Source organism: Octodon degus, unplaced genomic scaffold (genome assembly GCF_000260255.1).
Source record: "Octodon degus isolate 3935 unplaced genomic scaffold, OctDeg1.0 scaffold00064, whole genome shotgun sequence".
In the NCBI taxonomy this organism is placed as follows: Eukaryota; Metazoa; Chordata; class Mammalia; order Rodentia; family Octodontidae; genus Octodon; species Octodon degus.
In genome coordinates, this window is record NW_004524640.1 from 10,900,267 (window position 1) to 10,914,916 (window position 14,650).

Here is a 14,650-nt window from a genome sequence, read left to right on the forward strand (position 1 = left end):
CCCTCCATGATGGCTGTGAGCAAACAGAACTGAGACAGGTCCTGTCGCGTGGCATGCATACGAGGTGGCTGCGGGGGCTTCTGCGGCAAGTTCTTTTGTGCTATGAATCACCCCGCTCACCTGCTCAGGGGTTCTCAGGGAGGTGTGCAAGGCCCACTCGGGCTCATCTGTGGACACGCGGGTAGGTGTGAGTACACATGAGGTGGCTAGTGTTTTCAGGTAATGGGGCAGGAAAGGCAGCCACCTCTCTGGAGTCGGGCCCCAGCCACCTCAAACCCTCCACTTGTCCATGAACCCAGCCCCGGTGGTCAACACCAACCTTCCAGTCCCACAGCAAAGCTGGAGTGGGAAGTTCAAAAGAAAATCCAAGCCAAAAAAATTTAAAAAGTAAGGGTGGAGGGTAGCATGGGATACTGCTTGAGGCAGAGCTCTGGACTCCCCAGATTCCTAGAATTTGAGACAGGCATCCCAGGCAGGAGGCCCTGCGCCATCCCAAAAGAGACAACAGGGCCACCAGAGCACCCTCCCAGCCCCGCCCAAGGGCCTGCTAGAAATGTCCCTCAAAGAGCAAGGCGGGGTGACAGGAGGGTGGTGGGGTCTTCGCTCCTTCTGCTCAGCAGTTTTTAAAAATAAAATAGGGAACTCACCCCAACCCATCCCCATCTGTGGAGTTGCCCACCCAAGCCCCAAAGAAAACAGTTTAAGGACAGCGGCCACCGAGGCTCAGAGCTTCCCGCTGCGGTCCCGGAAGAAACCCTCGGCTGCCTGAGCCTCACGGAAGGTGACGGTGATGGAGTTGGCGGTGATGTCGGTCACGGTCACCTCACTTGAGGGGAGCGTGGGTGTCCAGGGAGAGGGCCCATCGGCCAAGTCTGCATCTGCTGCAGCCACAGGACAAAGACAGGGACAGGGACAACGACAGGTTGACAACTAGTAGATAGGAGGGAGGAGTGACAGCATGCAGAACACCCCCCACCCCAACCTGTGTCCTCTGTTCAGGGTTCCCAGCCAGGTCAGGACTCAGCTCAAGGAGACCACCATGCAGAAGGCACCATGCAAACCTTCCCCGGCTGGACAGACAGCTCCGGGCCAGGGCTCGGGTCCGGGTTGCTCCTCACCGCTCCCCCAGCTGTGTGGCTTCCCAGGCCCTCTGGACATGAGTCAGTGGGTCTGGTGACCCCCAGGGCCCTTCCTGGCTCTAAGGCCTAGGGGCAGGACCACCTTACCCTCCTCCTCAGGAGGCTGCTCCGTGGACTCCCACTCGCCAGCTGCCTGCAGGACCTCTGCGGCTGGTGGCTCCTGCAGGGAGAGCTCCCGTCGATGGCTGTGACTCTCCAGGTGGGGCCCACGGGGCGGGAACGTCTTGCGTGAGAGCCGCAGGTACTTGTGGGCCTTGTGCGGCTTGCAGAGCGGGAAGGGCAGGGTGGACACCAAGGGGCCCTTGTCCACCAGCTCAGGCGCCCCCGCCTTGACCACCCCCTCGGAGCTCCCGCTGCCAAGTGGGCGCGTCAGAGAGAAGCAGAGCTTCTCCTTGCCCTTGGCCTTGTGGGAGCTGCGCAGGTCCATGCTGTACAGCCGCTGCGGGGGAAGCCAGGCCACCATGGGTCAGCCCACCCTCCTACGCCAGCACCTTCACTCCTGCTGCTCCTTGCGCCAGAGCAGCCAGGCTCCTCTAGGCCCAGCCTCCTGCCCCGGGGTGGGGGTGGGGCTCCTCCAGGGCACATTCCTTAGACACACCGCAGAGGAGTGGAGCAGAGCTTTCCAACCGAAAACTGACCTAGGCCTGGGAGCGCTCAGTGGTAGATTGCCTTCCTAGCACAATTAAGAACCTGGGTTCTATCCCTAGGATTGTGAAAAAAGAGCAAAAAAGAAAAAGGTCGGGACAAATTAAGGGTTAAAGTAGGCAAATTAAGGGGTCACTCTTCATCCTACAGGAAAGGACTGTTTCCTGAGGAACCTCCAAAGCTGAAACAGCAGCTCCCTGTGGAGGGCAAAGCTGGCGCTGGTTTCCCGGGGCAGCTGGCCCAGGGAAGCCTGCACTGGGCCACACCACACCTGCTCGGGAACGGCCCCATCCAGGCCTGGCCACCGCCAACAAACCTCACCTTTGGTGGGCACACTCAGGTGCAGGGCTCTGCTCATTTGGAGTTTTTTTGTTTGTTTTTGTTTTTTGCTTTTTGGTACAGGGAATCGAACACAGGACCTTGCGCTTGCCAGGCAGGTACTGAGCCAGAGCTACATATCCGGTCCTTCATTTGTCTTACTGACTTTGGGGAGAACCAACATGGCTCTGAGGAAGATCCGTGATGCCAAGGCATGGGGAGATCCAGATCCCACTGCAACAGTACTGCCACTATCACCTGTCCCCAGAGGACAAGAGCTTGTGGGACAGTAGGCTCTGAGATGGGCTCTGTGAGGCTGCATACCCTGAAGCTCAGGAAGCCCCACCCAATGCTGCAAGCTGAGGACTCCAACACTCTGCCCTGCAAAGCGTCCTCCTCAATCCTTTGTCACCTCAGCAGCAGAGATTGGAGCCCCACAGTCTAACCTAGAAGAGATTCCTGGCCTCTCTGGCCTTCAACTACTTCATCAGCAATATTGAGAGGAGCCTGCAAACTGCCATGTGCAGTCCCCACCAGCGACATTCAGGATGTGGCTTCCAAGGCCAGGCACTATGGACTGTGCCTTCTCCCATACTCTGAGAGGACCCCACACAGGGAAGTAAGTGACCACTCCCCTCTCCTGCCACCCATGGAGAGGTCCAGATGACAAGACCCAACACTGTCTTGCTGGGCATGTAAGGGGCCACCAAGGCAGTGAACCCTCCAGCCCCAGGTTTCAGATAACAAGAACCCTTCAATATCTTAACTGCAACTGGAGCTAAAGCACTAAAGAACCAGTGAAAGCCCCACTAAACTCCAGACCCACTGAAACCATGTCATACAATAAATGGTCACAGCTTAAATTGCTGAGTTGGGGGCAACTTGTTACACAGCAGAGGTAATTACTACAGCTACCCAGCAGGTTTGGTGTGTGCAGGAAATGTGTCCAGCATGCAGATGCCTGGCAAGTGTCACATTACCTCCTAGGACCCAGTTGACACCACACCCCATGGATCACACCCACCTGAAGGGAGGCCAAGAACGCCTCAAGTGGCCACGCTGCTTCTGGACCAAGGAGCTTTTAACCCACTTGGTCCTTATCAAGTCAAGGTGTCTCTTTTTTTTTTTTTTTTTTTCCTTTAATTTTTTAATTTGTGTGTGTGTGTGTGTGTGTGTGTGTGTGGCCAGCTCAGGCCACCAGGGGGCGGGCGGGCTGGCATGTGGTGCTGGGGGATTGAACCGCGGTCCCTGTGCTTTGCTGAGCTTGTTCTAAGTAGGTGCTTTAGACCACTGAGCCATCTCACCAGCCCCAAGTCAAGGTGTCTCTTACAGGTGAAAACACTCTAGACACAAGCCCAGAATCACATAAAGCACACCACCACTTCAAACTCCAAATGTTCTTCCTGCCCCCAAGACCTAAGACACAGGTCCCACGAAGTCACAGACTTCCACCTCACCAAGGACTGGGACGGAGGCCCCAGAGGCTTTCACCCAAAAGGCCACACTTCTAGGATTGTGCTACCCCAAGGCCGTTCCAGGAGGCTATACAGCTCTGATCCTGGCTCCTACAATTCCAGCTGCACATGTGTCCTCAATTCTGAAGTTGGTGTTTCTAAGGCTTGCCAATATTACAATTTTGTGTTTGGAGAGTCTGTGCATCCAGAGGGCTTATTTACAAGATTCTAGTGATCCAGAACGAAGACTGCTGGCCATGTTCCTGCCCTCCCTCCCATCAGGACATGCGATCTCCAGGCTGTGTACCCCCACTCTAGCCTTCCCAGTCCCCTCCATGGAGTTGCACCCTGCAGCACCCCCAAAGCACCCTGGCAGTGCTAAAGAAGGGCAGGGAGAGGGGCTCAGGAGCCAGGGCAGAGGTATACAGACCCGAGCTGGGCAACAAGAGGGCGGGGGCCCCAGGGCAGCGGTTACCTGCAGCAGAAGCCGCTTGGGTTTCGGGCCTCTCTTCCTATACCCCGATGCACGGTCTTTCTCCTCCCTGAATGCAAAGCAAGTGGCAGAAGAAAGGAAATACTGGTGACATCTAAGGGGGACCAAGGTATCCACCTGACCCCCTTCCGCTCTCAGGACAGGGACACCTCCACCAGCCACGCATCCTCACCTTTGGGCTGGAACAGTGGGGTCCCATGTTCAACCTCCAGGACTCGAGCTTCCCATGTGCCAAGTGGGATTCATGGACCCAGAAATGTGTGGGTCCCCACTGAGTTTTGGGGCCATGCAAAGCCTTTGCTCAACTTATTACTGGGGCCCCCCAAACATGCAACTCCACTTTGTACTCAGGAGAGCTGTACAGAAGCCTGTCAACCCAATGTGCCTGAGTGTCCCCAGGAAGATGATGAAGATGGGAGGCCCTCTGCAAACCCTCCCCCCCCAGCTCCCCTGACTTGGGACCTGAAGAACCTGGACAGGGGAAGGCCTCTATCCTGTCTGGGCCAGGCAGGCTGGGGAGGAAGAAGAGCCCACCCGAGTGCCCAGCAGATGCTCGCTCTCAGCCGGGCACCTCTATCATACGAGCAGACACACTCGCAAGGCACACTGCGAGGACGTTTAGAGTCCGACACACAGCACACCGAGATTCCACACAACAGAGCCACGCGGCACGGAGTTCTGACTCTTGGTTCAGTTCACACTGCAGAGGCCAGATGAAAGGCGCAGGGCCAGGTCACCCTGTCCCTTCCTCATGAAGCAGTCGATCTCAGTGTCTGCTTCAAATGTCTGACCTCTAGGTAAGAGCCACCATCCCTACGGGGCATCAAGTCCCAGGCGTCAGGAAGGACACCTCGTGGAGGATCCTAGCCCAACCCTGACACCTTCCCACTACCTTCCTTCCCACGTGCCAACACAGTGTACATGATTCTCCTCATTGCCACAACGCTTCTAAGGACTAAGGCCTCACCAACACCCAGGAAGCAGGAAGCAGAAAGCAGGGGGCAAGGACACCCTGATTCTTAACACAGCCCCACTGTTTAAACCACTGGGCTACAAGCATGATTGTCCCATTGAGCTGCTTGTGCAAAAATGGAGCTACTCACTGCGTATCAGTCTTTTCACTAATAAAATTAAAATTAATAAAAAGCCACCCAGTAGAACAGTCAAGTCATACATAGAACACTAGCGATTCAAGCTGCCTAGCAGTGAGACATGAATTACAGTCGTGTTAGGGGAAAGAAAAAAGGAAAGCTGCCTGCTGAATGGCCCGGATCCCCAGGAGAGGGACAGGGACAGCATCCTCCACCCCAAGCTGAGCTGCTTCCCACTGCCGCGAGGACCAATGCCCTAGAGTCTCCATGCTCTTCTCCCCTACATGAGACCCTCAGAAAGCACAGAACAGAAGCTACTCTTGTGACACAGCCCACACTGCACGGGGTGGCAGCCAGGCAGAGGTGGAACTTGGGCTGCTGGCCTGGGATGAAGGGGCAGTGTGCTGGCAGGAGGGGACTGACTGTCCGAGCCACTCTGGAACTGGCGAGGGGACAGCCCAGAGCTGAGTCCAGCCTATAGCCCACCCCAACCTCAGCGCCTGGTGCCTTAGTCACTTTTCTCTTCTACTGGGACAATCTCTGACAGGGCACCTGTGAGCCATCTTCAGAGCCCACACCAGAACTGAACCTCTACCTGGGGTCTGGGGTACAACAGAGAGATGGACCTAGAAGGGAGAAGGGGCCAATGGGAAGCAGGAAAGAGGTCTGGATCTTCAATGCCCACCACATCCCTCAGCTCCAAACCAGGCCAGACGGCCTATGTGACCGACACAAGTCACCCCCACAGGCCCTTCTCAGGGCCAAACCAGTAGCCAGCTTTCTATAACACCTCAGAACTTAAGCCACCTTACTTTTCCTCGTAGGCCATGACAAGGCGGGGGTCTAGGATGTGCTCTTCCGGCTCCCATGTGCTGTACCTGGGGAGAAAGTGACAGGTGAGAGCTCCCCGCCCCCAGGTCCTGGAGTCCGAGCTGTTCTCCCAGGGCCCACTGTCACCAAGCCTTCATCCTGCCCAGCAAGGTGTGACTTATTTACTCCAAGGAGCTGACCTGATCTGGACGTCCCAGGGGTTGCAAGGTCACCGGACTTCCTCTCGTTCACACTGACCCCATCCTATTCCAGTACAGGCCCCATGTTCACCTAAGGTCCTCAGTGCCCAGGAGCAAGCAAGTCTATGTGCAACACACTTCCTACGACAAAAGGAAGTAGACAAAACTCCCAGGGACACTGGAGCCACACTGCCTGGTTCAAATCCCAGCTCTGACCCAGCTAGTTGGGCAACCTTGATCCACCGATTCAACAGCTTCCTGCCTCAGTATCCCCATCTGTAAAGGGCTATAGTGCCAAGTAAATGTGCTGTCTCAGTGGATGCAGTGTGCGGGGAAGCAGGAGTGGGAGCAATCTGCCAGTATTTCCTGTCCCTCACCAGTTAGGCAGCTCCTCCCTAACCCCACAGCTCCTGCCTAGCAAGGCCACCTCCATGAGGAGCCAGCCCCTCCCACCTGGGTGTGCCTGAGCCACGGGGCCTGGCACACGGCAGGTGTCTGATAGGTCTCTAGTGGCCCAGTGGTGTAGCACTTCCAGGGCAAGCACCACCCAGACTACAGAGCACTCTAAGGCGGGGCCGGCCTGGCAGCAGGCACAGAGCTGAGCCCCTGCCGCCTTTACCAGCAGCTGCCTCCTTAACGCAGCTCAGATTTTGTTTAAACTATTTCATTCCATGAGTGAGCAAGCTTTACAACTTCCATAGATGGAGAACCAGTAGCACTCACCACAAATAGATTTAAAGGTTAAAGCTTTTTACATTTAAAAACCTATGTATGTGCATATGAATGCACAAAGCACTCATGTGCCTTACAAACGTACACAGGCACGTGGGCCACATGTGGACATACACCAAACAAAGCAATGCCCTAGATCTTGGCCAGAGTGCTGCTGGCTGAGCAGACAGGTGACTGGTGTTAGACAGGGTCAGGAGGCAGGAAGAGGTCAGGCCGGTGCCGCCAGTGCTGCCTCCTTGTCAGCTGAGCAAAGACACCTGTCCCTTAAGCCTCTTGGGAGGCCTCTGTGACATTTAACATCAAAGCAGGGGCCAACAGCAAGCTGCCTAAGCACAGAATGCTCCCTCCCACCCCGTTTTTGTGGTCTGGGGACTGAACCCAGGGCCTCCGTCATACTTAGCTGCATCCCAGTCTTCCCACTCATCCCTACCACCCCTTTGAGACAGGGTCTCAGTGAATCACTGAATTCCCTCCGTTGGGCTCCAGCCTGCCATCCTCCTGCCTCAGCCTCCTAGAGAGCAGGAATTGCAGGCATGCGTAACCACAGCAGGCTGGCTTCCCTCCTCTCTTGCACTAACACTTAGCTCCCAAGCCTTATGTCAGACCTGTGCGGGCCCTAAGCAGTGAGGGCGGCCTCTGTCCCTGCACACTGCCCTGGTACCCCTCCCGCAGTATATGCCTGCTGGGCATCATGCCCTCTGCCTACCCTGGGCTCTCCTGCTGGGTGCCCTCTCTCTGCAAGCTCCAGGCCACACTCACACCCTTCCTAGCTGCCACCCTCTCAGCAGGACAGAATCCTATGAAGCTCTCCACAGGGCCAGTTCAGGCCCCACGCAGGTGCTCAGCAGTGGGCTAGCCCACACCTCTGTTCCATTTACCACAAACCAAAAATGAAACAGCTGCCAAGAAGCCCAACTATGGTATCCACCATGGACAGGCTAACTCGGCCTTCCTCCCCCAGATAAAAGGTTGGCTGTCCTCAACACTCTCTTCAGGGAATCCTGCATGCCTCTATCCGTTTCACTGACTTCACTGCTGGTCCTCTCTGCCCCACCCACCTTACTGGGCACCCCACTGCCACCACCTTCCTTGCCAAAGTAGCTATTTTGTGATTCCTGACAATTGCTTTCCATCGCTAGACCTGTTTCCTCATTTTGAACAACTACCACCTCCTCAGTAACAGCAGGTACACCGCCTGCCTCCAGAAATTCCTCCTTCTTAATACTCTGCTGAGCTGGGTTCTTAAATTATTACCCAGTTTACAGGGAGAGCTGCCAACCCATTGTGACATCCATGAAACAGGGGCACTGCCTCTCTGACCCTGGTTGTCAGTGTCTGGCCTGGCAAACAGTGGGTACACAGAAGGGGCAGCCAGATTAAGAGGGAGATTGTTTCTGGCTAGAGTCAGCCGCTGCACCTCTGCCAGGTCCTGCTTGATAAACGGCAGGGTGTAGCAGGGGTAGTGCAGACGTCCAAGCCTCCCCAACCTCCCAGGCCCCAGGGTACAATGGTGGCGGCGCGCGTCCTCTGCAGTGCGGGAGACCGCAGTGAGAACACTTCGTCAACAGCGGGGCGCAGCTGGAGCCCCTCTGGTACTCTTGGGATCAGAAAAGTCTGCAGCAAGACCAAGGTAATGACTCCGTAGGAGCGAGCGCCCCACGCTGGTGGAAGGGTGCAGGGCCTCACTCACCCCACCCCGGTAATTGGGCGGTCACATGCACGCGCACGCAGGAGAGGGGGCACTCCCGTGACAACCGGCCAACCAATGGGGACGCGGTGAACCTTGCTAGCTGGCTCCGAGATAAACACGGCCACGTGACCGTCCACCCCGCCCCCCCAGCACGGGTAAACAAGCTCTGGCCACCGCACCCCACTAGGCTGCATAACTCCAGGCCGCCTGGGGCTGGGGACTTGGGAAGAGGCTTGGGATGGGAGTTAAGAGTGTGGGGCGCACTGGAGGGGGGAGGGTGCGGGGGGGGGGGTGCAGCATCCCAACCGGCCTTTCCCAGGGGCTGTGATGCAGGCGTCCAAGGGGCAACTGGATCCAAAGAACCAGGCCAGCATTACCCCACCCCCCCGCCCCCGTAAACTGACCCAAATGAGAAGGGCAGGTCTGGGCTTGGGTACAAAATGGGGGGGAGGCAGTCTCTCTGCAGCTTCAGACTAATGCGGGATTCCCAGTAATCTTTCACTTGGGGTTGGGCTGAAAATTAGATGCGTTCAGTCTCATAACACTCTGATCAATGTGGTATCTGATGAAAGCAAACTAGCGTCAATAAAATCAATTTCAGAAACTACAATGAGCAAAAACCTGCCAGGGCAGGAAGCCAGCGCTCGGTGGCTCCTGCCACGCCCAGCCTTGGAGAAGGAGACATGCCTACCCTGGCCCTGGCAGGCTTCGGTGGCATTGGTGTTGGGGAGCCGTTAGTGGGACCTGGTAGGGCCTCATTTTACAGAAGAAAAAATGGAGGCACGGGGAGGTTGAGGGTTTTGCCTTGGGTCACAGAGCTGACACAGCTACACAAAGGCAAAGCTGTCCCCAAAGCCTGAGCTCATCCTAGTGACCTAGCCAAAAGTCCAACAGGTAAGACACTCCTGGTCACCTTTGGTGTCGCTGGTTCTGCATCACAAGCCCCGGGGTCAGGCAGCTTTTCCCAGCAGGATGACTCTGGGCAAGATCTCTTCTCTCTCCCAATCTGTAAAATGGGTCCCTATGCAGCAATTAATGGACCAATGCCTGCCTCAAAATGGGACTTACTCACTGGCAGCTTAGCTAATGCTTCTGGCCTGAATATCATTACTAAATCTCCACTGAGCCGACCCTTCCTCAGAGGGAGAGTAAGTCATCCCGGATGTGGGAGCGGCAGGGTCCTGGGCAGGCTGAGATGAGAGTTGGTGACCTGCGGTGCAGGGAGCACCTGTTCTATTCCGGACAATTCACATCCTCTGTCCTGTCTGAAGAAATCCCTCAGCCACCCCCGCTGAGCAAGAGGACAGTCACTTGACTTCTTGGGGAGAGAAAACAGGCAAGGCACAGAAAGGCTCCGCGGGGGCCTGGCCAGAGTGATGTACATTTAAATCACTGACGATTAGTAACAGGAGCCTCCCGGCCCAGGGGTGAGAAGGGTGGTGCCAGAACCCAACCCCCGATGAGCCAGGCTCTGCCCAGCCAAAGCCCCCACCCAGGCCTACAGAAACAGCCTCCCTCCCGGCCCCCCAAAGAGGAGCAACTGCAGTTGGAGCTGGCCACAGGGGCTCCGGTTCCCCTGCCCCCGCCCTACACAGAATAGTGAGAAGATGGGAGGCTTGGCAGGTTTGTTTTTCGCACAGACCTATTTCTCCGGCTCTTTTGTTTTGTTAGTTTTGGAGACGGGGTCTCACTAAGTTGTCCAAGTCGACTCAAATTTGCTATCCTGCCTCAGCCTCCAATATTGGTCAGATTACAGCTATGCCACCAAACCCAGCTGCTTTTTTGTTTTGCATTTTTTGTTTGTTTTTGTGGTACTGGGGATCAAATTCAGGACCTTGTACATGCCAGGAAGGTGCTTATGCCACTAAGTTATATCCCTAGCCCTTGCTTTTTTTTCTTTTTTTGGAAAGAAAGGTATTGATATGTAGCCCAGGCTGGCCTGGAACTCATGGCAATCCTCCTGCCTCAGCTTCCTGTTGGTTGGAATTACAGGCTTGTGCTACCATGCCCAGCCTGCAGTTACATTCTTTCAGTGATCTCCTGTCTCTGGACCTCAGTTTCCCCATCTGAAAGGTGAGAAGACTGATCTAAATAAGGGTTTTAGTCTAAGGTTACTTTGAATCCCCTCAGTCCCTTTCCCAGGTGGAACAAATGAAAACAACTCTTCATGGCCTAACTGTGCTCACTTTGAAGGTCCACTACAGCACAGCTCTGCAATGCATATTCACCACCTAATCCTTCAAACAACCGGGCAAGGGAAGCCTTGCAATTCCAATCTAAAGGCCGCAAGCAGAGACCAGCCATGCTGGGACCTGTTCAAAGGCTAACAGCTGCTCGAACCAGCAAAGCCTGCAATCCAGGACCAAATGGCAACAGAAAGCAGGAGCAGGGTTAAGCGGGGCTTCCACAGATTCCAGAACCCCACTGGGGGTCACAAGAAGCAGTCATGAGGAAGGGTGGATGAGTGGGCTCAGCACATTAAGAAACAAGCAATGGGCTGAGGAGATAACTCAGTAGAACAAGCACCTGCCTGGCAAGCGCAGGGTCCTGAGTTCAATCCCCAGTACAAAAAAAAAAAAAAAAAGAAAAAAAGAAGCAGGGGTGGGATGTAACTAGACTCAGCGCCCAGCCCTGCACCTCCCAACAGAAATAAGCAGGGTACACTGGACACAAAAAGCAAGAGCTCCTGCTCTTGGGGTGGTCTCCTGCTCCTGACTCTCCACCCAGCAGGACAAAGGTGTGCTTTTAGAAGATAAAAAGGGGATAAGGAACCTTTTAGCTCTTTCAAAGGAGTCTCCAGACAGTGCCTGGATGCCAACCAGCTGGTAGCAACAGCCACTGTGATGTCTGCCAGGCACACCTGGGCTCTGCCTGTCCCTGCTCACTAGGGCAGGAGTGCACCTGTGACCAGTGGGAAGCGTCCTCCTCAGCCCTCCTGGTGAGGGGAGGGACAGGCACTACCTACCTGCTGTACCAGCTGGCCACCACTCTAGGGTGGTGCAGGGCACCCCTCACATATGCTCAGGTGAAGCACACAGGCCTAGACTACTGAACCACTTAGTGGGGAGGAAAGCTGAGGTACCACGGCCTGTTTCCTCCTGTGCTCACGGCCCTTCCCTGGACCCAGAGAGCAGATCATATTCCTTTGGGTAGAGGGGCTTCTGGGAGCCAGTCTTCAGGAGAGCTAGGGCAGGGCACCCAGACACTAATGGGGGGCCGCTCTTCCCACCTCTACCAACTCTGCGCTGGGAGGTTACTGGCTGTTGGGAGGCCTTCTGACTGGCCCAAGGCAGTAGAGCCAGGCAGCCAGATGAGATCTTAGACCCAGCTTTTGCTCTCTAGTCCCTTGATGGGAGGCTGGTGAGGCACTGGAGAGATCTGAAAATGGGAAGGGCTAGTTCAAGTCTCAAGCCTGCTTCCAGGTGCTGTGTGACCTAAGGCAAGTTCCTCACCATCTCTGAGCATGTTTCCTCATCTTGTGAGCTCAGGATCATGTCCCTCTCACAAGGCCTGGGAACCTCCTTTGGAAAGAGCCATTCTAAGGTGGCTGGCTTTGCCCCTCCTGTGCTGGATCAGCTGAACTTGTGGCCCCTGGGCCTGGCCAGAGTCTCAGCAGCCAAGTGCTGAACCCTCACTGCCAGCTTCCTGTGAAAGCCAGAGAGGGAAGAGAAGAGGAGGCCATACAGCTCAAGCTGGACACCTGCTCTGACCCTCTTGTGGACCAGCCCCTCCTATAGCAGAAGAGAAACTGAGACCCAGAAATGCTGATAACTTAAGAATCGAATGTCCAACTACAAAAGCAGGTAAGAGCTAAAAGCTAAGCAAAGGCAGAGGCAAAAAACAGGTGGGGATGGACAAGACAGACGGACACAAAGGAGCTTACTTGGGGGGCCATCCTTTCCACTTCACCAGATACTCGACTTTGCCCTGGAAGAGAGGGAAATGGATGTGGTGAGACCCACACTTGCCCCCACACCCCTTCCAGAACAAGAAGGCTGCCAGAACCTCACCCCAACCTCTGCGCACAGGTGTCCCTGACCTGAAAACACACCCAGAGAACCTCCACCAGATCCCGGCCAACCCAGAAAGCCTTGAGTGCTAGCTGCTGCCTGATCACAGTTTCCCCTCCGCTACGGTATAAGACTCTGTTGGACCCCAAAAACTCCTGGGGCCCTGGGCCTAAACTCAAGAGTTCCTATCACACGTGGGGAAACAGGCCACGCGGGGCCAGGTGTGCAAGATGAGACCCACCTGGATTAGAGCCTGTGCTGTGCCTCTACCAGCCTCTTCCTTCTTTTTAAATGAGAAGACTTAATTGCAGGCTATTCCTCCCTGGGGTGGCCCAGAGGCAACTGCAGTTAGGGCTCTAGCTGCAAAAGACCCTAGCAGGGCCTTAGAGAAGACTCCACCCTCGGGGAAGGCCCATCAGCCCTCCAGCTGTTAGGACACAGAGCCATTGTCCCCCTTCTTCCCAAGGGATGGGGACCTTTAAAGTGCATCCCAACCCCTTTAGTGAACAAAGCTTCTCCTTACCAAAACTTTATGCCCAATACATAGCACCTTCTCAAAGAGTCCTCCCCTGGCCACCCTTGCATGCTGCTCCTTCCTGGCACCTGACAGTTCTTTTTGCAAAGTGCACATTCCATCCAAAGGCATCTGTATTTACTTCCTTATTCATCCTGCACCTTCCCTGCCTGAATGCCAGCTCCAGGAGAGAAGGAAGGCAGCCCTAGGCTTACACTAGTGCCTGAACGCAGCAGATGGGGTTGCTCCTAACCCCAGCAAGGTCTAGAGTGCCTGGGCGAAGGCTGAATTCCTCACTCCCACCACCTTCCTGGTCCACTGCAGGAGGGATCATCACTGTACCTGTTTTAGGCTATACTCTGTAGGAAACACTGGTGTATAGAATAAATTCTTTCTTAAGCCAAGAAAAACTGGGGAGGGAGTAGGAGAGGTACCCCTAACCAGAAGACAGACCGGGAACCTAAGTAGAGCTGGGGAAGGAAAGAGGCGACCACCGACCCAAGAGGCCAGGCCTGGGTTTTCTCCATAGAAAGGTGGGCTCCAGATCAGTCAACCTGAGCACATGCTTTATCCCCAACTCTAGCTTGCTGATGCACAGGCCTCAGTTTTTGCCTCTGACAAATGGGAGGAGGTGATCTCTAAGAGCACCCCATGAGGCTCCTGGGAGGAGAGGCAGGAAAGGATTGTGAAGGAACTTTTCCTGACGGCCCCTAGCTCCCATGCCCTAGTTTGGGTTGAGACGCCCGGGAAACACGCACAAGTAGAAGACCAAGTCGAGACATCCACCTTTTAAATTGCAGGGTGTGTGTTTTGAAGGCGGAGGCAGATGGGGAGGAGCTCCGAGGACTCCCCTTCGTGGGTTCAGAGCGGCAGGCCGGGCTGGGAGTTGGGGGTGGGGTGGGTGAGGAGTAAAGAAGAGGGGTGTGCAGGGGGGTTGGGATTGAAAAGGTCAAAGTCCAACATAAAAATTTCAGTAACAGTGGGAGAGTTTCCAAAGCTCCAACTTTAAAGCACTTATTACTGAGTGCGGATTTCCCCGGTTCAAACCCACCCCAGACACTAAAGCACGAGGCAAGTTGTTTCCGCAACTCCCACCTCAGTCTCCCATATTTAGCATGAAAAGAGGATAAGGGAGGATGCCACTCAGGATCCCCCCCTCCTCAGGAAGATCCTTTTCTTCAGCTCAGGAGGTGCTCAGCTGCCCCAAGCATCTTGAGGCCACAACTTTGATTCTACTGACCCTATACTGTGGAAGGGAAACTGAGGCACGGGCTGGAGCAAATGGCCAGCATCCCAGGCCTGCCTGGGCCCCAGCGACACTTTCCCCAGTCCCCAGCCTGGAGGGGGCGGTGCTGGGGACCGGAGGAGACCTCTCGGAGGTCCCGGGAGCAGCGCCGGGCAGCCTCACCTTCCGCACGCGCTTCTTCCGGATGCTTTCCACCGCGAACACCTGCTCGCCAATGGCTGACAGCTCCATGCGGGGCGGCGGGCGAGCGGGCCCAGAGCCGGGCCGGGCCGGGCCAGGTCGGGGGCGGAGCTGCGGGACCGCGGCTG

The 14,650-nt window shown here is 55.6% G+C and overlaps 1 protein-coding gene across 3 annotated transcripts; it reads right to left on the reverse strand.

Moving 5' to 3' along the window:
* Window positions 1-339: 339 nt before the first annotated feature.
* Cbx7 (chromobox 7) lies at window positions 340-14,644 on the reverse strand. 3 transcript variants are annotated; one of them, XM_004634630.2, is made up of 6 exons: window positions 14,505-14,644; window positions 12,456-12,499; window positions 5,953-6,018; window positions 4,032-4,098; window positions 1,227-1,299; window positions 340-881 (listed from the first exon to the last, which is right to left on the reverse strand). In XM_004634630.2, exons 1-6 carry the CDS (start codon window positions 14,571-14,573, stop codon window positions 724-726), a joined length of 477 nt encoding a protein of 158 aa, XP_004634687.1. In that variant the 5' UTR covers window positions 14,574-14,644; the 3' UTR covers window positions 340-723. The 3 variants fall into 3 exon arrangements, with proteins under 3 accessions (XP_004634687.1, XP_023574725.1, XP_023574724.1); XM_023718957.1 differs by having other exon boundaries at window positions 340-878; window positions 1,227-1,578; XM_023718956.1 differs by having other exon boundaries at window positions 1,227-1,578.
* Window positions 14,645-14,650: the final 6 nt, after the last annotated feature.

Bases quoted from the DNA above. Each gene is read 5' to 3' on its own strand.
- Cbx7 (XM_023718956.1), bottom strand. From the start codon at position 14,573: ATGGAGCTGTCAGCCATTGGCGAGCAGGTGTTCGCGGTGGAAAGCATC. The intron at 6,019-12,455 runs GTAAGCTCCTTT...CTTTCTCCCCAG, and splicing joins TGGAAAGGATGGCCCCCCAA to GTACAGCACATGGGAGCCGG. The intron at 1,579-4,031 runs GTAACCGCTGCC...CTTCCCCCGCAG, and splicing joins CCAAGCGGCTTCTGCTGCAG to CGGCTGTACAGCATGGACCT.